The 27,794-nt window shown below is 36.7% G+C and overlaps 1 protein-coding gene across 2 annotated transcripts in view; it reads right to left on the reverse strand.

The window, feature by feature from the left end:
* LOC148816054 (nuclear receptor subfamily 5 group A member 2-like) overlaps window positions 1-12,468 on the reverse strand; it is a 44,208-nt gene extending 31,740 nt beyond the window's left edge. Inside the window, exons 1-4 of one of the 2 annotated variants that reach the window (XM_088940586.1) lie at window positions 12,408-12,468; window positions 6,961-7,079; window positions 6,664-6,805; window positions 4,023-4,669 (exon numbers count right to left, since the gene is read on the reverse strand). In XM_088940586.1, coding sequence (XP_088796712.1) covers window positions 4,023-4,669; window positions 6,664-6,805; window positions 6,961-7,079; window positions 12,408-12,468 — 969 coding nt within the window. Of the gene's footprint in view, window positions 1-4,022; window positions 4,670-6,663; window positions 6,806-6,960; window positions 7,080-12,407 lie in introns of those variants that run through there. The other variant, XM_088940588.1, reaches the window with a different exon arrangement.
* Between the last annotated feature and the right edge of the window lie 15,326 nt (window positions 12,469-27,794).

The raw sequence follows: 27,794 nt of genomic DNA on the forward strand, positions 1-27,794 counted from the left end.
ATTTTAATTACAGTTGACCATGCGGGCTTATATTTAAAAGTACAGAAGTAAGAGAAAGAAAAAACAACATAATCGTTAACCTTTATGATTCTGCGTCCGAAATGACATCTGGCACTATCATTTGTTATTTTATCATCTGTGTATTTGTCTGCAAAGCTCTGCATGAGAAGTATGAATCTAGTGATTCACTTCTGAAGATCATGACATAAATAAGTCAGTGCTACACTCAACTTTGTACTTAGATATTTTGTAATATTTTTATGAGGTTTATGTGGCCTTTGCCTAAAGAACAGATTTGTGCGGTTCTGGGGAACGTCTATATTAAGTATAATCTAGTCACTACAGCAAACACTCATTTTGGAACTTTTTACGTTATCAGTACTGTGCATTTCTCAATACTAACCTACTGCACTACTGCATTTGATGGAAAATAGCATCAATTTAACAGAATAATGCCAGGTACTTAAGTGTGATATTTCCCTCCCACACTATTTAAAGTATTTGAAACAACATCTTAATTTGGCTGGAAAAACAAAAGGCTTCTTCTTTTTACCCAACCTCTTTTGAGTAATTGTGATTTCCCAAGCTACTTTTTCAATTAAGGTGAGAATTTGCCTTCTGCCTTAGTATTAATAATAAAGCTGTAATTAATAAAGCTAATAATGAGAGCATCATTCTACTCAATGAAGAAGAATTTGCAGGTAATGGAATCAATGTTACTCAAGCAACTCATGGACTTTTAGACAACAAAATCAGGGTGCATTTGGTTGTCATTTGGTGATCCTGAAATGAGCTAAGGTTTTGGTCATTAGACAGAGCACCACTGTGGACTACCTAAGTTTTAATTTACATGCTATTCAACAATAACAAAAAGAACAAATAAATGGATCTCTAAAAAACACATGACTGTGTATCGTATCAAAAAATTCCTGAGCATTAAAATATTTCTAATTTCCAGTATATAAATGTATAGATAATTACTATATAATACAATAATTACTACACATGAAATTACTTTCAGGAACTGCAGGGTTAACCTCAGTTCATCTGGCAAAAAAGATCAAGCAGTTTTTGTTGAGAGGATCGTTCAGAGTAACAGCTTTGGACTCTCCTCACAAAGAACTCAGAAATACGGCTCTGACCTTTTTTGCTCTGGCCACCACTAATATGCACCTATATGACAGTATTGATTTTCCCTTCCAAAGGCTGAAGATAGAATTTTCCTTGGCAATAATTCCTCAGTGTGGCATCTTTCAATTATATCTTTCACTTGACACTACGGTTCACACTGCTAGTTATATTTTCCTCAGCACCTTGCTCCTGACATTGATGAATCTTAAATCATTACCCACAAGGAGATAGACTAGGTTATTGTGTCATCTCAGTGGCGCTCCTGTTTTGTGAGTGCTGGCGTGGGAGCTTAAAAAGATATGAATAGGAAATAGGTGCCAACTGTGTGCCCCCTGTCCTCTCTGTAGAGATGAGGACCACTTGCATAAACCTGTCCTCTTTATCCTGTTTGTAAGGGTGTTGAATATAACACTAATTCATAATGAGTAACGAGTAAAAGCGATGTACCATTGCAATAAAACTACTTATTATAATCGCATGCCATTGTGTGGCTGCTTATTGACATTGGAAGTATAATTTCCAATGTCACTAACCTTATCTCATACAGAGAAAATACCACCAGTCTAATTTCCTAGATGTGCTCCAGAATATGCACTTATACTGTCATACAAAATAAATCATTATTTATTTTTCTTAACATACAATAATTTGGATTACAACAAACAAAGACAATCTTTTTTTTTCTGCACTACACAGAGTTTACCGTGTTAATGATTACATAACCTGCACCATGGATTTGATTTATGAAGGTCAGGGGATTCCATATTGTCCACATTGCATCTTGTTCAAATAAACAATGTTAAACTCTGTTTAAAGACCTGGGTGGCATTTTGGTAATGTGGCCATTCTAACTGAAATCCCATTGCTGCTTCTTAAAATGCACGGTTATTGGTGTTAAATTGCATGCTATTTCTCAGTTTTTAAATCATCCAGTTACAGGTCTTTTTATATTGACAGAAGATAAGCAAAGAATGTGTTGTAAGTCAATAACACGGTGGTTATCACTGCAGCCTTGGGACTCTGGGTTCAGTTCTGGATCTGGGGGTGCTGTCTGTGTGGAGTTTGTATGGGTTTCCTCTAGGTGCTCCATATTGGTAGGTTAACGAGTTTCCAGGACAACTGGCCCTGGTGTGTGTATGTCTGTGTCTGTGTGTGCCTTTTGAAGGACTGGTGTCCTGTCCAGGGTGTACCCTGCCTTGTTCCCATTGCTTGCTGGGATAGGCTCCAGCTCCCAGCTGAGATTGGCACTATATCCTATATTACTTTAGAACGTTTTCAATAAATCAACTAAAATTTAATCATACCCAACCTGCCCAATTTGATTGGTCAGTGTATCCCAAATTAATATGGCCCTGCCTTAAACTATTATTTTCTCTATAATAGTTCTTGGGTAACTTGATCCCTGTTTTAAAATTGCTTCCTGCATACAACTTCCTATACAGCTTTTAGAAGTAGATGAAATCTTAAACCGTATTCCAGGTGAAAGAAGAGGGCTCTGTTAAGCTGTTACTCATAAGTAAACAAAACCATTTCTACATATTATACAGAACAGGTTAAAATTGAGATACACAGCATCAGAAGGTTCCTGTCACAGTGTACCATCATAGTTGACCCATGTGGCCAATATGCCTGTTTTAAAGAAGCCAATAAAACTGGTGCCGGATTATAAACCTGTTTTAGCATGTGTGATCAGTCTTTTTTCAGCTTTGAAGTATTTGGAATTATTCCCAAAGGAATAGAGAAAAAATACGCATATATCCCCTGTAGCAAAGAACTTCTTCCATGGCTTCAGACATCAGAATTGTCACACTGCTTGCAAGCATTTCTATGAGCTGTTCCATTTTGCTGATAGTCTGCGTTCACTATTAGCCTTTTCCTTCTGGAGGATTTGAATTTTCAAAACCTTATCTGTCCATGATGAAAATTTAGGTTGTACAACGATCTATACTCTTCCTAGGAAAAAAAGCCATAGTACACTGCATATACTCCATACTTCACTACTACATACAGTACTATACTACATACTACAACTTCAGGAAAACCACTATAGTAAGGCTCTGTATTCTAACATATGAATAAATTTGTAGTGCTTTTCCCCAATGTACATCATTTTAAGTAGGTAGGTAAGTCCATCTGAAGCTAATTCAGCCAGAGTTTATCCTGGTTTCGCGTGAAGCGATCAGAGAATCACATGACTCCCCCCAGGACGGGACACCAGTCTGTCACATGGCCAGCCCCCAGCAATGCCGGTCCCCATTTATACAACTGGGAGGACTGGAGCAACTGGAGAAAAGTACCGCACTCAAGGTACAACAACGGAGTCTGCAGCAGGGACTTGAACACACAACTCACTGCTTACAAACCCAGAGACATCCATGCCATGTTACCACACACCACTGTAATTAATTTAGTAATAAGTTACTGGTTATTTTTATGGTTATGGTTATTTTTCCGCAGGTATATAGTACAGCAGCTATAATAAAACCATAGAAAGCAGAGAGCACATTCGTAGTCGGATCATTAAAAATCCATTATGGGTTCTTGATATTGTAATGCTATGCTGACTATGGTCTGAAACTACCCTATAACAACAGCTGAAACTGTTGTATGTAAATCCATATTCAGCAAAGTCTTATTTTTAAAAGTTGGATGTGCAAAAAAATACCTCCGAAGCAAATTCATAGTGCGTGACAGAAAACCATAACTATAACTAACATGATTGCACGGTTGAAGGTGTCAATGCCGAAAGACCACGTATCAGCAACTTTTATGAATATTATGAATTGCAAATCCGTGGTCAGATCTTTTAACGAAAAAGCAGAAACCCTTCCGGTCTATGAGGTACACCAACGTAAAAAGGCTAATGGCTGCCTATCCAGGTGCTTCCCTACCTTGAGCTCCTTGAAGAAAATGCAGCTCCTTGCCCACTCGACAATGGAGAAGAGCGTCTGGTCTGCCATTCTGCACATAAGGCCAAAGGTGCTGAGCTTCTCCAGCTTGCCGCGGCTGGCCTGCTCCTGCTGCAGGTAAGCCAGGATCTTGTTCTGGACCTGGAGTTCGTCTGGGTCGCAGCGGAGAAACTCCACGATCAGCTGGGGGACACTGGGAGGGGAGCTGGTCTGGTAGGCATCTGGGTAAGGGTAGCCAGACAGGGACTCTGGAGAGCTGGTGTAGTGGTCGGGGTACTCTGACTTAATGGCACGGTTCGGGAAGGACACATACTGGTAGCCTGGCAGGGGGACGTGATTCTGCATGGCCACGCCGATTGCTGGGGGTCCATAGGGGACTTGATCATAGTCTGAGGGGGTTATTGAGGCTGGAGTCGGAGGGGGCATGCTCTTCGAGACGGAATGAAGCCCGTGTAGGCCGCCTGAAAGAGTGTAGTCACTCTGCACCGGGGAGACGAGAGGCGGGGTCGCCTCCAACTTGAAGCCGTTGGCCCGTATCAAAGCCTTCTTCTGCTGCTTCAGCGCCCTGTCCCGCTTGTACATCGGCCCGAACTTATTTCTTCCCCCTCGCATGCGGTCTGCGCGGACGGCTGGCCAGAGGAAAGAGAAGAGCACATCATAGGTTTCGAGGCGAAGCGCCGTTCACATGTGAACGACAGAAGCGGCTTCTGTTTTGGACAATGAGAACGTAAGTTCAAAATTAAAGAAGATATACTTGAATCCTCCCCAAAAAACATATGAACGAGCTATTTGCATGGGAAATACACTAAGCCGCTGAAAACAGAAATTTAAAATATCAGTGCACATCGATCATACCTTTTACATTGAACTGTTTTTTAGAGGCCTCATAGCGTACATTTGAATAGCATCTCAATATGATCATATTTCTAATGCACCTTATCTTTTGAGCTTGCTGGAAATTTGCAGTGGCTAAAAATCCGGATCACTGATTTCTTGCTCCAGATAATGCTTGCTTCAATAAACAAAATCACTCACTGGCATTAAAATGCTTATGATCTGCCATTGTTGGATTGTACGCTGATGGGAATCTGAGTCACAGAACATTGCTTGTTTCAATTCAACAATGATCATATTAGCACTATTAGCAAACAGTTACAGTTATTACGTTATTAAGTATGCAGAAATACACACAGAGTAGACACTGAACTTTTTGTTGATGTCCAAGAATCAGATTTTCCTAGCAGGATGCTATTATGTAGTAGTCTGTTTAGAACTGACAGAATGGCAGTGGATAGGTGATAAAAGCTTACAACAAACTTCAGATTAAATAAACATGGCACGTAATTTAAGGATAGTTTCATAAGTAAAGCACACATCCATGGTTTCACAATAGCTTGAGAATTGCATTATTCCCTCAGAATCGGGTAGATTTATACATACATATTTGGGAAAACTTGCTTCCTCCATTTAAGGAGACCTCTGCATTAAAATGAGTTTGCTGTAATTCATTCCTGCCCTCAAGGCCTATGTCTTTATCTCCGGGGTGAACTCCTTTGGCTTTAACTCCAATTTAGGAGAGGATATGAGCAAGGGAGCTTAACTTTTTTTCTTGTCACTTTTTACTGATTTTTTTTTAATTTAAATGCGTATAATTAGTTATTCTTTAATGGGAAAACATTTGTTTTTCCACCGTATTGGTCGATTAGAAGGAACATAATCCCATTGCCAGAGCTATACAAGCAGTCAAGAATGTGTCATTTCTGTGAGGAAACAGGTGCTTTTCTACATCTCTGAGAGGAAACCACACATTTTGTTTTATTCCCGTTGGATCGTTGACGTGAACTCAGAAGTTGCATCAAATCAGGGAGAGCTGTAACTCGGACTTTAATCATCCCCGCTAAACCATATTTATAAAGACATTCGTTTTTTGAGAAATACAAAATAATTGTTTTTTCGACTTTATTTTTTACTTTGAAACTGTACTCATTTCTAAACCGTCGAAATTATGTGCCGAGATCAACAGAAATAAAAAAAAACACGTTTAAAAGGATGCGCTTAGAATAAGAGTATAAAGCATATTTAGAATAAAACCATTAATGTCGTTTACTAATTTAACCAAAAAACAGATTCAGGCACAATTGAATGTTGCCGAGAGGCACGTATTCTTAGGTATTATTTTATACCATGCCTACTCTCCATCTCTAAAACAGAAAAAATATTTGAGTCCAATAATTTGTATTTCCTCAAAAGACTCTGCATGCAATTCCTCAAGTTTTTTTTTTTAAAATTATAATCCCACTTTTGCCTAAATAAAGACCGTGAAAACAGAAGTGTTAATATGCGCGTATTTCCTTACAAACTAAAGGAGGGTACGGGTTCTCTTAACATTTTGTCCATAACAGAACCATACAGGTGTCAACATGCATTTGACGGGTTTTTTTTTTAATATTTGAACCCGAACTCAACATAATCCAATTTTAGATATTTCATGCAGCACTAATTATCTAACAAATAGCCTTTAAAATTAAATAATTTGTTTATCGCCTTTCTTAAATAAATATAAATATTTCGAGGCAAAATAACAACGGATTACACGGATTATACAAATGCTAGTGGTCTTTACCTTCTAATCTCATTCCGACAGTCAGACATTTTTGAAACCGACAAAACGGGCATCTTTTTCGTTGCGTTTTGTCAATTTTACAGTCCTGGTTTTCTGCGCAAGTGTACCGTTTATTGTTCTGTACTGTTCGCTTGAAGAAACCCTGAAGAGAAAAAAAAAGGTTTTATTAGACATGCCAAGTTTCAAAATTAAATACAAGCCTATAGTTATGAGCTACGCCTACAATGTTTTTTTTTAACGTGAACATTAAACGGAATTACACAAGTTTGTTTCTTTGGAAAATAACATATCCAATACCTTGCAACTTTCACATGTCAGCAGTCCGTAGTGATATCCAGAAACCTTATCGCCACACACCGGGCACAGTTCTTCCAAATCGTCGTCATACGAGTAGTCCATCACCTTAAACTGAACACCTATACAAACGAGAGAAAGCACAATGAATGTAGCCGGCCGTCAGAAACGCTGGACGCGAAAATCTTTTGAGAGCCAAGGCATGGGCCGTTGCGGATCTCCGGTGTATGAGCTCGGCGTATACGATCAAGGGTATATTTATCCTCACGCCAGTTGACAGACGAGCCACGTGTTTGTTTAAAGAGCTGTCCAACCCACTCGATGCTGACACCCTCCTTTAAAAATCAATAACGAAAACGTTAAATAAACAGTTGCCATCGTCTCCGCAGGTTTACGACCTTCCTGGCGATTTTAAGACTGCCCTTAAAAAAAAAATGAAACGTCCAGTTTCTGTTAAAAAAACACGTATAGGTTTTTTTTTTAAAGTATAGATGCTAAACGAAACTTACACCATTGGTGGCTGGAAAAAAAAAACAATCTTGGTAGCATTACTTTTAAATCCACAGAAAATCGCAAATATTAAATTGGATGTATTTGATACATTCACATACTTTCGCAGTAACAAAAATAGGATCATGCGTTCTGTTTCCATTTGACAAATTTCGTTACTTTTAGTTGTACATTTAGTTAGGCAAGAATATTTTCTACGTTAATATTGTGATGGGCAAGGCAAAATCGGAATTATTCAAAGTTCATGATTAATGCTGCAAGCGAAACATTGCGCTTTAAGTAACACCTCGAAATCACTTTATATACACGTTATAAATGTCTTTGTTTTGTTTAACAAAAGCTCACACGAAATATGCCACTCACTACAAATAATATTAACGAAAAGGTAAAGAATTAAACGCGTAACGTTACAATACGATTTTACAACACATACACAGCTATTAATACGTACAGTATATTCTGTATATATATATAATAGTAATTCATAGTTTGAACATGCATTTTTAAAACACCGAATATTCATTTTTTTTACTAGATAACAACTGTACAGGTCATAACAGTTTTGCTATCAAACGGTTCATAAACTAGAGTATGCCTACTTTCTGGGAAACAGAAAATAAATTAAATTGGAGGAACGGACAAACAACAACCATCATAATAATAATAATAATAATAATAATAATAATAATAATAATAATAATAACTAGCCCCTCACCTTCGTTGTTTCCGAGAGTCTTATCCTGGTTTAAATTGTTGTAATCGTCCCCAATTTGCATTAAGACCGGTAATTGACAAAAACTCGCACTAAGACACTGAAAAACCGGCGCCTCTCTAATTTCCCAGGACCACTCAATTAGAATAAGATTGCAAGTACAAGACGAAGAGCCTCCAGCCGTGCAAACCGACGGCACATCGCTTCCTATTTACACATTTCACAGATCCCATTGGGAGACATACGGGCGACCGACGGGTCTCGCCTCCTACGGATCGCGCAGCAGCCCTTCCAGGTCCGCTATGTGTCGTATCAAAATCGCAGAGAGCCAATCCCCGGCTCAAGGGGCGGCCGCTCAACCTTCTCGCTTAGCCTTGTGTCTCCAGTGGTGGGGAGAAAGCACCGAGGGAGCCCAGTCGATTTATTCCTGTTGCTTAAATCGCTTTTCATCACATCAAAACATGACAGGATAGAATCCGTGTGCTTAGAAATATCACTTTGCACGGTTCTATCAAACTGCAATGGGATAGTAGATCGAACTGAGTAAATCACACTCAATACCTATCTTCCGAAGTACCTAACATCGGATTTGAAAGGTATTATTATTATTATTATTATTATTATTATTATTATTATTATTATTATACTGCAACTGGTTAGGTTTCAACAGCGAACAGGTTTGTATGCTCAGGTCAGCAAATGCAGCACAGCATTCTTTTGATACTGCCGTTAAATTATGGAAGAAAATTAAAAGGCTTGATTCCATGTTTAAAAATCATGTGTGCATTTCTTTACAGACTACATTTTAAATTGGCATCCACAAAAAATATTTCAAACATGAGCACAATTTATATTAAAACGTGCAGCCCCGGTTTTAGACATTGTTATCGTGTACAGCGAGGACAACATATAGTTTACACCAAACTGCTATAAAATTAAATGACGGAGTTCTGCCGACATGAATATATGACTGGACACGGAAATAGTCGATTATCTCTCAAAAACCAAACCGTTGGAAACGCTTACAGTGTAGCTTATCTTAGGGGATTCCTTATAGTTTATTAAACGATTCATTGTTATACTAATATTAAATATAATTAAATGCCTTGCAATGATCTTCACGTACCTAAATAAATTTGTTAAATCAAAAAAGGCATTTGAGAAGTACTGATACCGTTTGTACATTGCCCTCGCTGTAATTGTGTTTTACGGTGATCAAACCAAAAGGAGGCACGTTTAGTCTACCTTTAAACTCAAGAAGAAACAGGTGAGTTTTCCTTTCAGTATTTCATTTTTTTCGGTGAAGTCAGAAAAAGATATATTCATAGCAGGAACATCTCTGATCCTAATTATAAACAGCTCAACGTCGCAATTTATATTTAAATAAAAAAATGTCTAATAGGCTTTAAAAGAAAAGAATACGTAAGTAATTGATATATTTATACACATCTTTCTGACTTCGGGACTGCTTGCAAATGATCATAAACTGGAGCATTTAAAATGATTCGTGAAATTTCAGTGCACTTGAGAAAAAAAAAGTGATAACAGTATAAAAATTAAACAGCAAATATCTGAAAATGCCGTTTTTGATAGGCAGTTGCGTATCCTGTTTCTGTGCTCAGCTGTATACTGTACTTTACATCTGCAGTATACACGTCACCCTCTGCTACTGCCCAGATCACTAATACCTGCTGTTCTAGACGAACACCCTTTGTGCTGTGTAATTTGGATTTTTTTTAACGTAGCACGCAGTCTAAGTTTTCACTGACTGCATAGTTTCCTTAAAAGTTTATATTTTTCATCATTGTCAACCGTGGACAAAGTCTATCAACGGAACATGATCAATCTGGATTTTGAGGAATCCAGACTCGTACTGTCTATTATATATTATATATTTCTAATAATATAAAATGTTCTTTTGGTTGTCATACAGTTTTCAAAGAAACTCTACGTTTTACCGTTTCAATGGCATACAAGTAACGTTTCGCTTCACAAAGGTCGAAACACCTCATACTTACGTGTTGAAAAAAAAGTATTAATATTAAATGTTCTTATGGCTTAAGATGCAATACATGGTAGTAAATTGAGAACGTCTCAGTGTTGCAGTTGGTATTATCGAAGAAGGCAGACTGTAGGTTCGTCGTAGGCCTGGTGCAATTTTTTTTAATCAGACGAGTACACAGAAAGGTATGTTTGAGAGAGCAAATGAAAAGAAACAAACTCTTGAGCTTAGCCGTAACATTTTCAGGAATGTTCCGCGGAGAGCTAACAAAAGTATCTTCTCGAACACAGTTACAGCGGAAACGAAGCGAGGACACTCAAATTGTTGCTTCGTTGAGCTCTGCAAAACGAAATAAACTAGATGCAGCACATTTCCCAGGCCTAGTTTTCACCTCGACAGTATTAATTGGGCGGTGACATCACGACCACAGTGCAAAAAACATCGTAAAAAAAACCGCACGTAAAAAACAGCTTTCTACAGACTTGTTCTCACTTTAGCTCTCTTGAACCCGAATTCGCCACGAAAAATATATTTTATATTTTAATTTATTTTCATAAATAGTTTTTAATAATGAATAATGCATTTTCAACATAACGTTTTCGTCTGCCCTGTATGCCTGCATTTACACGGCGGTTGATGTTTATTGCGTAACTTGATTAAGCTACAAAAAAATCACAGATTGGCTGAAGTGTTCAAATTAAATCCGTCAAAGGTAACATTTAGCTTTATTATTGCTGCTGTAATTTAATGAAGAACCGTCTTTTAAATCGCGCTTCATTTCCGTTGCTTTCCAAAACATTATTGTGTTGAAGTAACTATTTTAAAATATCTTTGTATTGTAACCATTACATATTGCAGTAAAGTTAAACAATTTCTAAACAGTAAAATACGCAATGGCGTACTTCCCTTAAAAATAACCAGTACAAAAATGGCAACATATTGATAATACTAGTTATCATAACATAAGCAGGCTAACAACATTTGCAATCAATAAACAAAATACAGAATGTTTACTAATTGCACTACCTTTTTTTCCTGTACAATGGAGAAGAAAAAAGCCGTCGTAAATATTGCTTTTGGAAATACAATAATTTGAACAGATTTACAGAAACAATAAACAAGGTACAATCTCCTGTCCTGAACAGTTTTTTAACACGTTTATACTACCGTTAGCCTCATACATGAAGATTTTTTCAAATTCCTCAAAATGTCCTGGTACAGTTTTGATAATTTTTAAACTTTTTACACGATATTTGAGAATTGTTACACAATAAGGCAATGCATCATGGCATTATCAATGTTATGTTTGAAAGCTGGAATCTTTTTGCCTAATATTCGATTTTTTTAGTGCATTGAAGTTTTCATTTGCGAGCAAAAGATGCTGACAGCAAATGGCAGTTTATTCATATTTTCTACCAACATGTAGAATGATTTGCATTCAGAAGGTTTACAGGGCAATAAACGTAATCCTGTCTACCACACAGGCAAGCGTCTTTTGAATAACAAGATCGAAAAAAATTAGAATGATTAGGTATAGAATAGCTATAGAATGATATTGTTAATAGTATTTAAACCAGACATATGCATTTAGGCAATATTCTTCTAAAAAGACTAAATGCTAACTATATTTGCCTTATCTGTATGTCGATAAAAAGTAGTTTACACAGGCTCTTGTAACTTCAACGCGCGGAGGCCAGTTCTTCAATAATTTAGACGTTTTGGTGAAAATATCTGTACAATATGTGATTAAAATTGCGTTGCCTTTCACAAAACGTCTAGTTGTAAATCTATCTTGTAAAAACGTAGGTAAACCGTTGAATATTTAAACGTAGCCTCGATGTATTCTCTTAATGCCTACTTTCCTCTAAGGATTACAAAAGGTATAAATTAGCTTCTTCAACCGAGTTTATCCTTGAACCGACGTCCGTAAAGGCAGTATATCTCAATACTACTCAAACACTTGCTATACTAACGCTAAGTGTTTATACACTCAAATGACTTCGTTTAAAACAATGCTTGACGTCAACTGACCGTTTTCAACCACCAATTACCTTAAGATAAATGCATATAATATTACCATATAAAATTCGACGTCTAAATTTAAATTTAATGTGACGTGTTTTACTCAGACGTTGATAGCTTTTGAAGTTGTTTAGTTTTGTAAACGTACTGGAAGAGGGGAAAAAAATATTCATGAAGTCCAAACAGTAATTAGCAATTACTTACTTTGATTTTCGTCTTCTCGTTTCAACGGACTGCAGATTGAAAAAGTCGCATCAAATGACATTCTCAGGTAAGCCTTCCTAAATTCTTGTGTTTGGTCAATCTCGCTATAATTGGGAATAAAAAAGAGCTGATCTGATTAAATAATAATAATAATAATAATAATAATAATGAGACCAATTATGCTGTTAAGCAGGAGTCAGACACTCAGTTAACCGCATGCCTTTTTATATTTATATATTTGAGCCGTGCATCTGGGATGGGAGATTCTGATTGGATTTCACACTCATGTGACAGCTACTGAGTTCATAATGCATTGTTTTCTCTTACGAGTTTAAATAACTCCTCCAGATGTTAAAAATTAGTTTTCTTCGGTCATCGATCTGTTTCTGTAGATTTGAATGTGCTAATTTACCATTTGTGGAAAGACTAATTTCTGAAAGTCTGAACGATTTTGTGTAAGTTCCGTGTAAGAACAGTGTCTGGTACCAGAACATCAGAGTAGAGTTGACTGCTGTGTAAGTGAACACTGATTTAAATTATGTTGATGTATCTTCAGGTCAAGAAGGGAGAAAGGCAACAGTAGTTTGCACTTCAGTGCAACTTACTGTCCCTCAAGGAAAATTTCTCCAACATCCAAAGGCATATTGGACTGATTTAAAAAAAGCCAGGAACCAATATTCTCCATCTATCACTTTATGTGTCAAGTGTGTTTGTGTATTGGCTCTTAATGATAGATAATATTTGATATATAACAGATATATATGCTAGATAATTTAGAAAGAAAATTCTAGAGTTGATCATTTTCTTTCTAAAAGAGTATCACTCAAATGGACCTGGGGTGCTGTCTGTGAGGAGTTTGTATGTTTGTGTGTGTTTCCTCCAACTGGTCCGGTGTCTTACCACAGTCCAAATACATACTGGTAGGTTTATTGGCTTCTGGGAAAATTGGTTCTGGTGTGAGTGTGTGTTTGTGTCTTGTATCTGCCCTGCAATGGACTGGCATCCTATCCAGGCTGTATCCTGCCTTGCACCTGTTGCTTGCTGGGATAGGCTCTGACTCCCCAGTGATCTTGTATTGAATACAGTGGTTAGAAAACGACTGGATGGATGGATGAAAGATTGTGGGCAGCCTCCCAGATTTGGGTTGCTGTCCACGTGGAGTTTGCATGTTCTCTCTGTATTCACTCCAGTTTTCAAACCAACTTTCTATTGTGTGAAGTGCACCGATACAGGTGGAACCAATTGTATATAAATACGTCAAATGTGTATATCGAGATAGATATGGGGAAATGAAAAAAAATATATTTAATAATAAAGTATCTATATATCTAAATATCTTTGTACCTGACTGTCTGTTTCTTCTTTTATAACACTTTTCTGACATCAATGAGAAACAGGTCTAAGTGTAATAGCAGCCCTGTTCTGTATGGCCTCTATATTGTATACAGTATATGTTCCCTGTGCCCCCTGTGCTCAAGGCAAAATGAACAAACATTCCCCTCATGCTCTCCCTGACTGCATGAAGTGCTGTATCCAACCAAAGGACTTCATCTACACTCCTAAGGAAAACCACCTGTTGGGCTCACACCTGAAGAAGGCTCCATGGCTGAAACGTTGTGTTTTCTTTCTTCTCTTTTCAGCAGGGAATAAACCTATTACTTGTTCATAATTCAAAACTACAAGTGAAACAGACACAATACTGTAAATATGGCATTGAAGCTTTGTATTAATCTCTTATATATACAGTATATATCCATATCTACTTTCTATTAGAAAATTCTAATGCCACCAAAAAAGTAAGCATCTCTGGCCTTAACAATTTATAGCAGGGATGAACAGCTTAAGTACTCAAGGGGCCTCAGGTCCACTGATGTTCATTACTCTTAATCATAGCCCAAGCACAGACGTATCAGGAGCTAGATTCCATTGGCAAGGTGGGAAACTGCTTTTACTGAGAAAGAAGGAGCTGCCTTGTGTTCCAAATGAACTCTCAGCTACACTGCTTCTGATTGTCACTTAAAGAGTAGCAATAGAATAGATGGGGAGGTCAGTATATTGAAAAGACCCACAGTCAGTTTTCGAAGTATCTAAGTAGGTTGAAAACTACCAGTAAAACCCGCGAGATTGTGGTCCTCAAGAGTTACCCCCATCCCTGCTTTAGATCCTAAAGAACTTGTGCAATGATGTTCAGTTCTTATCCTGGAGGACTGCAGTCCATAAGTTTTATAGGCAATTTATAAATGCCAGTAAGTGAAGACTTGGAAACAATGGTCCACTACAGACCAATTGAGTGAGCAGTTGCATCAGATCAAGTCATTAATATCAGGGAACTGGGGGTCAGACAAGTGGGTTGCAAAAGCAGGCTTTGTAAATGAAGAATAAGGTAAGTGTTAATACATTTACAACATATTATTAATGTAAGAATATCTCATTATTCACTAGGATAATAGATTATTATAGGATTATTATTATTATAGATTAATAGATTATGGATGTAGTTCAGGGGTTAGATGGACAAGCCTATGGTACAGTACATCACTAGAATCTGTACTGCTGTTGTCCCTTGAGTGAGATGCTTTGAGCTCTGTGTTGGGGCTGAGCCTTGACCCCCTGGAGGTGGTGGCGGAGAGGAGAATGCTGACCAAGCTCACAGCCATCATGAACAACGCCTCTCATCCACCTCATGGGACTATTATTGGGCAGCTGAGCACCTTTAGCAACAGACTGCTCCAGCTGCGGTGTTCAAGGGAACATTTCCTCAGGTCTTTCCTCCTGCGTCAGGAGGCTGTCAGGGTGTATAACACTGCCCTAGGCTAGGACTGTTAGCCCATCATTTGCTTGTCTATGGACAGCATGTTGCTCCATTGTACTTTTTGGACACTCAATCTGTCTATACCTATGCACATTTTGCACATATTTTATTGTTTTTACAGTGACTATGATCATATTTTGCACACACCTATGTAACTGGGGATCCCTGCATTATAAGAATTTGGCAGATATTTTAATTCCTATTTGATTTTAGGCTCAAAAGCAGAAAGGATCATTGCCAAAAATCAACATTCGTTGAATGAAAAATAATCAAGCAATTTATCGGCAAGCATATATATATCAACAAAGCACGTATATTTCAAAGTGTCTGTAGACCCAGGCATTGTGGTTGTCATCACGATAAAGCAAATCGGGATTCCAGCAAGGTGATGATAGAATTCTTGCAAAAAAGGGGGAAAAACTCCAGCCATTTTCTTTTCTTGCAGAGTAGAAGGCGCAAGGAACCTGGCATAATGAGACTCGTATTGAAGCTGTTGTGCGGAACATGTGCACATCCAGCCTAAAGTGCACCAGCTGAAAGAAGTCGCTTTGCTGTGAGGGAGTGAACACAGACAAATGATGAGCCGTTCAACTTGATTCTGCTAGCTAGCGGATATAAACAAGGGCTTACTGTCTCTATTGGTTTAACTGAATGTGCTGGTGTCCTTGAGAGTAATCTGCGTGTATCAGTTAGCACGGCAGGCAGCCATCATAGTAATTATTTTTATATGATTAACAAGATTTGTGATGCTGGGGAAAATCTGGTCGCAAGCACATTCGTTACTAATGAATACAAAATAATGATGGCCATAGGATGAGGAAGTTCTGGTTTGTTTGGTTTGGAAGAGTACTTGTTTTTAATGCCGTCACATACAGTACATAAGAATTATGCCTGTTATGAAGGAGCCCGTTTAGCAATCACTGTAGTTTGGTCTCATATTTTAATGTGAAAAGGGCAGAACCTCCAACTCTGCTTAAATTGTGCTTTTAACCACTGTATTGTGGAGAATTCCAAAGGGAATTCCAAATGGAATGCTATCTAACACCTGCTGAATCGGTGTGTTATTTGAATGCATAAATACAAGGTCGGGAATAAAAAGATTAATTTACCAGGTGTGCTCGAGTGTCTTATTCGTCGCGAGCGATTCAGTAAAAACAGAGTTTTACCTGCGAGACTTCCACTGGGGGTGTTTTTTTTTTCTTCACTTTACCGCTCTTCAGCTTGTCTTCCTGTGATGGCATATTGTGAAAATCAATTAATAAAGAAACAATACATTAATTATAAAGTGCAGGAGGTTATAAAAAAATCTAAATAGTAAGTAACAACACAAAATAGCTGAATTTGTAATAGGATATTAAAATGAGTTTTGCTTGTTTTATTGATTTTTGTGTTGTGCTCATGTTCTGTGAGGTATTTGGTGATTTTGTTCACTTGTCCTTTAAAGTTGAGAAATTCTGCCTTTATTTCCTTGGGTTGTTATTTTATAATTCAACATTATTAAATTACATACTGAAGGAAGTCATATGTTCTGTATATCGTTTTATATAAAAGATCGTTTGCAAGAAATACAGTTTAAAATATTCAATCATTTTAGTCATTCTTTTTTATATTGCTTTCACTTGAAAAAAAACTTAACTGGGGTGCCATGTGAGAGTAAAAGTAATCACTTTATGATATATATATATACACTTTTTCTGGCACAAAGCCACATTCTTAGCATTGCTGTCAATACAAAACTGATTTGCATGAAATTATCATAATTAGCAGTATATGTTCATAATTCTGAAGAAAATGCATTGTGTCCAAGGCCCATGAATATCTGTCTCAACGCTTGATTAGAAAGAAATTCGTGACCCTTTTGTTTTAATAAAGGAAAATTTTTATTTTCTACCTACTCTGTCTTGGCAATATGAACAAGAAATATTTCCTCTAATTCTTTTCCAGTCTGAAAACAGAAGTCAGAAATGCAGACTGTAGCTCAAACAAAATTCTAAAATGCCAATAAAAGCTTTGAAGACTTTCTTTAAAAACAATTAAAATTCTCCCAAAATGTCTGAGGGAGAGACAGGGCAGGAAAGAGTAAAGACAAGGCCAGGTGCAGTCTGTATGATTGAGGTTCCAAGAGTCACTCTTAATATTGTTTTTTTTCCTTAAGAATTAAATTTGGAAGGCCTGTTAACCATCAGAATTCTGTCACTGTTAATGCATATTGGATACACTGAAATGGCCCTTGTGGAAAGTTGGCAAAACTTTTCAGCTAGAGGTTATGCTCAAACTACTGTGGACAACAGTACATTTATGTACAGCAAGCCTATTTCAGTGCAACGTGCATAGCAGTACAAGATATTAACAAGGTTTTTAGAAATCAGTCATTTTATGACAAAAAGTTCTTGTATTTATCCCAACTATGTGTAGCATTTGCAGTTTTACTATAAAACTTAAATTTAAAGTTAAATAATTTATACTAAGAATGCACAACTTCAGTATATGGAGAACCTATTCATCTCCTTATTCTGAAATTGTAGAGAAGAACTAACTGATTATTGTGTTACAAACATATATGTAATATATAGTATTATATATAGCAATATAAACAATCTGCTTATTTTTCAAAGTGCAAAACATGCAGAACACAAGCACAGTTGGTCTGCACAGTCAATAAAAGACATTTGTTTTAGAATTAAAGCAGCACTTGTTGAGTAGCCAGCTTTTGTTAACATTGTCTTGAAGATACCCAGGTGGCTACAACCTACATCTGGAGGTTTTCCCAAGAAGCATTATGAAGACCCTTCTTAAATTGGTCTTCTTCCTGAAGTAATAGCCTGGTGGAGAGTGGGGTTCCTTTCCTTACAGATACACACATTTTTCATCCTACTGCAGGGAAAAATGGAGGACAAAGAAACAAGGAATGCTGAATGCTGAATGCTGAAATAATTGTCCCATTTTGTGGATTTGAAGTCTGAAAATGAGATTCATTCCTGTTGATGCAGAAACAGCTTTCTGGCAAGAGGGGACGTTTTCAAAAGAACACATTCAGTGACGTTCAGGATTTCATTCACGTCGAGACTTTGTTCATTTTTACAGACATTTGTAAACTCTTGATAACAGATAAATTCATTTTGACTGAATAGTCATAAGAGTAGCACATAGTGTTTAGTTGACCGAAGGCATCTTTTTGAAACTGGAAATAATGAGAAACTGAATAGTTAGTAGAGACCCGTACCTGACCTTTGTGAAGTATAATTTTCAAAAACGATAATTAGTTAAGTGACCTAATTTATTGAGCCATAATTTAACTTTTGTCCCCACAAGGACCAATATGACAAATTGCATAGTGGGATTTTTATTTATCCCAGTACAACAAACACTTAAGATATAATTGCAGTGGTAGTTTTGTTTATGTCATTTGAAGATGAGTCTAATAAATCTTTTCATACTTAGTGCAATTAAAGTGTAAATAATCCGAAATCTCAATCTGTTTAATTGCCCATGAACCTTTTATTTACATAACATTGGCACAAAGGATTTTTATGCTATCTTACTAAAAAATAAAAAATGGAATATTTTTATTAAATATCCTTAATCTTCCTACACGTACTTAATCCTCCCTCACACAATGACTTGGAATATAAAATTAAGTGTCCTTACTTCAGAACTGTATTTCAAAATAACTTCAGGACTAATTAAATAAAAAATGTTAATCATTCTTCACTTGATGTATACTGTCATTGATGAGTCTAAAAAGAGGCACCTCGTTGTAAGGCGATGTCTGTACAAACGCAGTGCAAATCAATGTAACCACAAAATACAATGAGGCAGTTGTTTTGCACAGCTCTGCGTGCTGGTTCAATACCCATGGAAAATACTCAATATCCATCATTTAGGAACCAGAAACGTAATAAGGATGACCATGAGCTTTTGCCTAAAAATGAAAAGTCATTGAGATACACAAAAAAACTAAATGAGTCCTCAGGACAGAGGTAACTTAGCATGAAAGGCAACATGAATCTGCCAACATGAATTAAGCTACAAAGAAATTGGTACGCTGCAGTGGAGAGTGTCAGTGCTATTGGTGTCAGTGAGGGGATCAGGATGGCTTTACAGTGGCTGCAGTTAGGCCTCCTGCTGTGAAGCCTCCTTCACTTTCACAGTCCAAAAAGGAATTGGGTGGTTATCTATGGTTATATCAGCTTTATCCCATCAAAAGATTATCCTTCTCTTCAGATTGTGTGTTTGTTTTTGTCATGTTTGAGTGACGTTATACCATTGTATTCATGTTTCTCAAAAAGCATTGTCAAACACCCACTGTAGATAAAAAAAAATGCAGAGAGTTGAGCCAGCAAAGAATTGAGGAGACATTGTTATTGTGGAATTTAGCTGTGGAATGCAGGTTTTAAATTCCACGTTGTTGCTATTGTGTTAAAAACCTTTGCAGTTCGGGGTTTTTTTTTTCCTCTGTAACTTTGCTGGCTACAGATGAGTTTCACAATGGGGTGTATACAAGGTTAAGTTTTTCAATTTTTTTTTAAAAGCATCTGTGCATTAACGCACCAGCATTCCCCTGCCTTGAGATAACGGTTGTCAGTCTGTAGAGATGAAAGTCAGTGTATCCTATTCCCTTTCATTGTGCTCCTTGAGGACACAATAGTTGCCAGAGATAGGGTGAAATGGTAAAGAATTCTGTTTTGGAATATGCTGGGAGTTCATGTGTAGATCTAACCCTCCAGCCCCCTTGGGGTAACACTGTGTAGAAAGTAATAAAACTCTACCCAGCACACTGTTGCAAGCACTATAACCCAAGCACGGAGCCCAGCTGTTCTCCAAAAAAAACTAAAGCACATGAAACCTAAAAGCACAACGACCTATTTTGAAAATACCTGGCCACACAGTTTTCAAACAGAAGATTTCGGTTGGCAGCAAACTAAAAAACAAACAAACAGAATTTAGATCAATTGTAACTGGGCTCTTTCTCTAAATTGTTCCTGTTGTGCATACTTTTGGGTGAAAGCAAGTTAAAACTGTTATTCAACCACAGGCACAATATCAAACTTCACTGAAGCAACAATCATTAATAAATAATCCTTAGCAAAGTTTAGTGTATACAAATGATATTAATGTACGGATATGTGTGTGAGGGGGTATGCACATTTTCAAAATTTGTCAGTGATTAAGTCAACAGTAGAGGGAGCTTGAATTGTGAGGAGGAATGGACTGTACACTCTTTATTAGGTACAATGTTAAAGTTTTTCTATGGACATAGAACCAAACAAATCATGTACAATATCCTATATAGGCCTTATCATATCCCATGGCATGGACTCATTCCGCCAACGCAGAAGGTAACTTTCGCTGAAGATCTACTCCACTCACAAAAGCCTGAGCATCCCTGAGCAATTCGTCCCTACCCCACTGAGAAGCAGGACAACCTCCTATCGTTGTCAAATCCAAGTCCTGAAACCCACCCGTTTATAAATCGGGGAACCGATTTATTACCATTGGCACATACATTTTTATTTCCACAGTTTGGTTTCTCCACAAGCTCTATTTTCATTCCAAGTGGGTATGTACAGTAGGATCGGCTAAGATTCATCTCATGATTCATTAGAAGTCCTCTGAGGAATTTGTCCACGTTAACGCGCGAGATCTTTTTCCTTCTGATGACATCGCGAAGAGACGTCACGAAGATGACAAGATCATTGAACAAAGGCAGGTAGGTGGGAGCGCATATTGTTTCCAAGTCACAGTTGCCGGGAATAAGACTGTCTCTTTAGCCAATGATGAATTTTCTAGAATAAAATGAAAAATTGGAAAAAAAATTATAAAATAAATGATTTTATAAAAAACTGTTATAAAATGAAAAATACAGTTTTTGTTTCTCGTGGGGAGAAACGTAGTCGCCTCGTTCCCTTATTGTGACAAGGTCAGTTTCATTCCATTTCCAATGAGGACAGATATTTAAATTAGTTTTGGTATGCAAATTATGAAGTGAAACACCCAGGTGTGGAAAGACAGGATGTTCTGAAGGGCTGCAGAAATAACTGTGGGATAATGGATGTTGTGCAACATCTGACACAGTTACAGCAGTGCATCGTATTCCAATTCGGCCAGGTTTGAAGCTCCTGAAACTGTGGATCTTAATGCAATATGATAGTTTTCACTGTACTTGGTACACATTGCTGTGATTGGAGCAAGAGAAAGAATTTTAGGCTTTCATAATGGGTAGCACACAGCTATGAAATCACCCTTGAATTGCAGGTTTAGCATTCTGTTACTCATTCCTGAGATTTCAAGTTGTATAATGACTGAGATTCTCGTCTTGACTTGACTTGACTTGACCACGGATGTTTGAAATATTTAAATATTCCAGCCAGGCCTCCGTGCCCATTCTTTCGCTCTCTTGCCCCTTCGCGCTGTTCGCTGGGAACGAGAAGGAAGAGAAAACTGTATATAGTCCATATAATCCAAGTACAAGAGAGAGCCAAAAATAATTTGGAAAACATTTCATCTTGGCATTTCCCCTCCCTGAATACAGACCTTACCGCGCAACACGGTGGATTCTCCTGTGGACGAAATGTCAGTGCTCCTACCAGCGCAGCACGTCACTTAATCCCAGCCCAATTAAGAGAGAGGGAAAAAAATAAAACGTTAGAAAGACCATAAAGGAAAAAGTCCTTACCTTCCCCAATGGTCAGCCACAGAAGACCATTAGGCTTTGCTCTTGAGTGGGCCGCACCGCTCCATCTGCATCAGGTCTAGTAACTCCTCTTCCACAATTCACATCACCCCATGCAGTAATGGGCCTGATCAGTGATCCTTCTTGCCCATCTGAACAAACTCTAAGAAAGCTCACACACCAAATGCTTTGTCATTAATTGAACTCTGCATTGGTGTTTTGGGGTTACTTTAATCATTTAAGGGGGGGTTTTGTCAGACTTGACCTTATGGACACAACTGTCATTTCCTCAAACAGATCAGTTCTGCCTACATTTTAAAATCTTAGGTATGTTCTGCCTTTATTTGTCATTTTGTTACATTAATTTAGAATGTGTCTGATCTATTGAAATTGATTTCTATACAGAAATATTTTGCCTGCTGATTATTTTCATGCATATTGCCCCCTTACCTCCACACAATCTTAACCCCTGCAGCAGACTATTAATAAGAGCATTAGTTAACCACAGGTGTGAAACGCAAGGTATATGAGCTCTGGATTATTGATTAGCATCACCTCTGCATAAGGGACTGATCATACTAAGGCAGACACATTGTACCAGTGATAACAGGTGAGAAGCAATTCTCATTGTTCACTTTTAGCAGAATGCTAGTGTTTTAAACCATGAAATGGGACTGATTAAGAAGGACATGTTAAAAAATAAACATTAAAAGTGCAGAACACTATTTGCTAGATATCAGAGATATAAAACAGCAAAAAAAAAAAACAACTCACCTCTACAAGCATTGCGATGGTTCTTTGGCAACAGCTGCCTGTTCAAGTCAAGCTCATCAGCTTTCCATTCACATCTACAACTAACAAAGTCACCCTGTACAAAAAAACTTGTTCTTTTTACATTCTATGCCTTGTGAATTATTATTGGAATGACTGCTAACCAAAAAGGCAAGAGGAATGAAAATGAACCTAATTGAAAATCAAAAACAGAAGGCACATCTTTACCCAAACAGCTGCAGGTAAGGATGAAACCAGCTACCCAGCCCCCTGGTGGAAGCTTATACCTTTGCTTCTGTCAAGACACAGCTGGGATCAATTAACTACTAACTCCCTAATTGGCAAAATCGGTAGAAAAATTTTCATTTGTAATTGTTTTCAGCTTCTTATAATTTAGCAGCCTGTAGAAGTGCAGAAATAAAGCCATTGCACAGACCAGACACACATTAACGAATTGATGGAAGCAGAAGGAGAAGATGTACAAATGACATACTGTACTGTATATGCTGCACCGGACAGCCACATGGAAAGCAGTATTATTCATTTCAATTTGGGAGATCTAGGTTTTGCGAACTCTATTCTCTCCAGGCTGGTCTTCTTCAGCTCATGAAGAAAAAACTAAACCAGACAAAGAGTTTGATGCTCATTTTCTTTTCCCTTTCTCCCGGCAGAGTGAAAGACAGAGAGCGCCTTGTCAGGCAAAGGCCTTTTTAAGTCAAATTCCAGTCAATCTTCAATTTAAGGATTAGTACCATCATTAATTAAGGCCGTAAGTGAAGAAATTATGATGTAACTGAACTACAGTATTTGACTTTTCCCTGATTAATTCAGACCGACTGCTGTAGTTTTCTGATCAATTAAATACACCATGCATACCCAATTACTCAAAATGATCTAACTAATGTTGTCAAATTGATCAAACCTAATAATAATGTCTTGTTCTGACTATTCAGCGTCATATAGTTGTAGTCTTAATTTGTACTGTTTTCCCAATTATGTTTTTAGAGTGACTCTCATCAAGCCCTTCTGTAAACATGCTTGAGTGAACAAAGTCATTTGTTTTCAACCACATTGGTTCTCTTCCTGCCAACAACAGTAATTTACAATTGCTAATCCATGACCAATGACTCCAATTGATCACACACATTTCCCCTTAACAAAATGACCCTTGTCCCCTTCTTGGCTACAGAACCTTTCACCTTTTTGCAACAAAAGCACTAAAGAGGGACACACAACATGAGTTTGCCCTGCCTTTACATCCTGAGATAGGATGCAAACTGACAAGCAGTGACACCAACTGTGAGGATGAGGGGACAGATGTACAAGCAATGAGACAAGTATTCTGTCAATGAATTTGAGAAAAAATGGCCTATCTTGTATTTGTCTCCAAGATTAATTGTTTTGTGAATGTGCTGTGGCTACAGTTCAACTCAGTTATGCCTCAGACTCACTCTGTCTCTGTTTCAGAGATATATTTTTTAAATAAATAAAGATGCGAGATGGGGTTTGCTAATTGTTTTGACTGCAGCGCTAGTATTTTGTACATCAGACATTCTTTAACTTTTCTTTCATTTCAAACAATGCAACGTGGTACATTCAGTGGAGCCTGGCGTACATCTGGGTGAAAGTTGTGAAGCGCTAAATTCTAGGATACGAATGAATAAAAATGACTTCAAGCATAATAGATTTTTTTTCAAGAAAGTTTCACAGTGATATTTGTTTGAGGATATATTAAAACTATTTTTTATGTAAAAACATAAACAAGAAAATATGAAAAGTACGATCAATTAAACTGACAATTTTTGAAGGAAATGCAGAGACAGTCTCCAGTCTGTAGTTAATTACTGGAATGTATCCCTGTTAACAGTTTGAAAATGTGGGGGCATTTAAAATGAAAAAAGGTTTGTGTTTTATAAGTGTTAACATATCTTCAATCAACTAGAACAGATACAAAATTTCACTTCAACATTTCATGTATTTAATGTAAGATCTCGACAAAGTACTCTCATGTTTCTTGTAAACATATACAGTAATATCAAAGTTTTAATTCCTTTCAGTATGATGACATAATACAACAAGTACTAGAACCAACAGCATCTTTTAATGCATCTCAACCTGCTATGATATAAAAATGATTGGTTTGTGTCGTTGATTACATATGAATTAATTAGCCTACTGGTGTTAAGATAAAACTTTCTCACTGCATAAACGCCAGTTTAAATGTGAGATTTTCAATGGTGTTTTTAAAAAAGAATAGTTGAAATACAATGTAATTTACTGTATATTAATTTAATGGTGTTTACTGTTAATAAAGACGTAAGTAAATACTGATTTTTTTTAATCATTTCACAATGTAATATTAATAATTATTATAGACAGATATCTTATTTATGGACCCCAATAGCAGAATTTATTCAACCACTGGACAATGAAAAATGATTTGAAAAATATGACTTGGAATTTGTCTTGCAACAATGTGGTTCTTCAAGGCCCTTGGCAAATTTTTATAGCACTTTATATCAAGTTGTTTTCAAAAATATGTTTAATATAAATGTCTAAATATGTAAAAATATGTTTAACACAATATATTTGTTTATGTTCAGGTTGGTGTTTTTTTGGCACGAAGAACAATTTTGTAAAGGATATTCATTATTTCCCAAAACTAAACAAAAATATCCTTCACTTTCACAAAATGGGCTAAAGTTGACTCCGCTAGCTGCTTCTTGAGCTCTTATTTTCTACACCGTTTAGTTTCGCCTATTAATAGTAATCTTATTAAACTCTCTTGCTCATCTTCCTGGCCAACTAGCAGTCACTCAGTATGTCCACCCAAACTGTGCAGTAGATTCCTAGTTCCTTGTTCTGGTGGCAATTAAACCATTTCCAATTATGTGAGGCACATATGCAAATTGTGCAAATCAAGGAGAAGAGGCAATTGTTCAAGGACAACCAAATTCCCTCTGTATGTTTCAGGGCAGAAAAAGAGCACCTATTTTAATTTAAAAAAAACACTGTTACTGTTTTTATATCCAAATACAACCAAATATCCAGTATACATGATACATACTTCCCTACATGCTACCTGAATAGTTTTGAGCATATAGATTTTATATTTTAGCTATGTATCTTTGTTGAACATGCACAATACAGTTTTGCTTCTTCTTACAGAGTGACTGTGCAATATGAGAGAAGCCCCCTCTTCTGGTCATCAAGAGACACTGAATAAAAAAAACAGTCAATTTGTAAGATGGCTACCTGACCCTGTTATTCTAGGACATTATGAGCCGAGTTCAACTATAACATTAAATGAGCTTTTTTTTCTATCTTGTAATTTTTACACTATTTTATAATCTTCCTCTGAGATTTTTTTGCTTCATTATTTATGTCTTTGAATTTAGTTTATCTGTTTTGTAACCAATATGTTTAATCATCTTGATTTTCACAATCTTCCTGGGCAAATAAGTGTTAACTGCTCAATCAATGTTTTTTGTTTTTACATTTGTAATTTATTTACATTTTTGGACACTTTTTATAACATTTCATTTGTGAGCAAAGGAATTTATGTAGTATGGCACAATACTCTGTACACAAATGTATGACCTGGAGAATATCGCTGATTTACACTCTGTAAAAACGTAATTACTTTAAATCCCATTAATTCATTAAAGTTTCTGCAGATACTCTAACTGCTTGTCTGACATCTTTGTTTCAAATGCTGTTTCAGTTTTAAGGGTATTTAAAAAAAAAACGTGTCTATATAGCTTATATTATTACAGGTCAACAGATTGTCCAGTTTTTAAATTATTTTTTTTTTCAGAGCTGTGCAGAATTCTCACTTGAAACCCTCTGAAGGACTTCATCCAGAGCGAGAGCTTTTCACAGAACCAATTTATTTTCAGCAAAGAATATCACAACTCGCTATTTGAAACAGGCCACTTTAGCCACTCATTTTGCTTCCTAATTGAAAGTAAAAATATGTCTTCTTATTGATGTATTTTTGTAAGCGCGTATAGGGCGGTTAGTCAAACAGAATCTTGAAACAGAATAAATACCACCGCAAACAATTTCGAGATGAATCGAGAGATGAAATGCTTGCACCCACAGCAGGTTATTCTGGATCATCTCAAAAACATGAAAAAATACCATAACGAGTTATTATGTTAGAAATATAAATAAAACTTGACTTATAATGACTCATCTAAAGCAGAGCAAGCAATTTGGACCATCAGGACTTTGTGAGCTCTGGTCTCTTTTCTTCTCTGTTCAGTCTCCAGCTTTCCATCATATGATTTATGATAAAATTATGATATAATGATCAGAGCAGTGACCATTCTTCTTCTCCTGGAGACCCACAGAGTCTTCTGGTTCTCATTGCTTTTCTTTTGTAGCACCTAATGATTTAATTAAAACCAGTTGAGTTACTTCCATTAATTATCACCTTTAGGTAGCCTTTGAGCAGATTGTAATCCCTGAAACACCTACAGGGACGTGGATTAAGGCAAAGAGTTGTAATATTCATATAATCTTCAGAGTTTATATTATTATACAATATTGTAATAATATTCATAATTATCAAGAGTTTATATTTCAGTACTTTGATTTTTAGTCTCTTATATTGAATATACAAATTATATTCATGCCATGTTAGAATTATTTCATTCCATTCCAAATGTCCTACAAGAATTGTAGTTTAACTAAGCTAACTTTGATAAAGGTGTCATCTTTACAAATTAATGCTAATAACAGCCCCTGACTTCTTTCTTCTAGGACACCTGACAATAGTACTAAGCCTAGCTGACATAAATGTTAGGAGATCTATTTTTTTTCAAAGTGGCAAGCTTTAATAATATAACCGTTTCTCATCTATATTAGAGATCAATGGCCAGAAATTAGTGGGCCTGAAAATTGAAACTGGCAAAAAAAAAGTCTGAAATGAAAATTATCATAGTATATCAATATTAGTGCTTTTGAAATACCAATATACTGTATGCTGGGTAGTCTGATGTATAACGATCCTTAAGCAATAGATATTTTCTGCATTAAATATAATAAGGGGACCTTAAACAAGTCTTTAATGCTTTCGTCTGCTTGGCGCTAATCTTTTGAAAAGAGTCACGAGATTTTCTTCAAG

Source organism: Atractosteus spatula, chromosome 23 (assembly GCF_055471065.1).
Source record: "Atractosteus spatula isolate fAtrSpa1 chromosome 23, fAtrSpa1.hap1, whole genome shotgun sequence".
In the NCBI taxonomy this organism is placed as follows: domain Eukaryota; kingdom Metazoa; phylum Chordata; class Actinopteri; order Semionotiformes; family Lepisosteidae; genus Atractosteus; species Atractosteus spatula.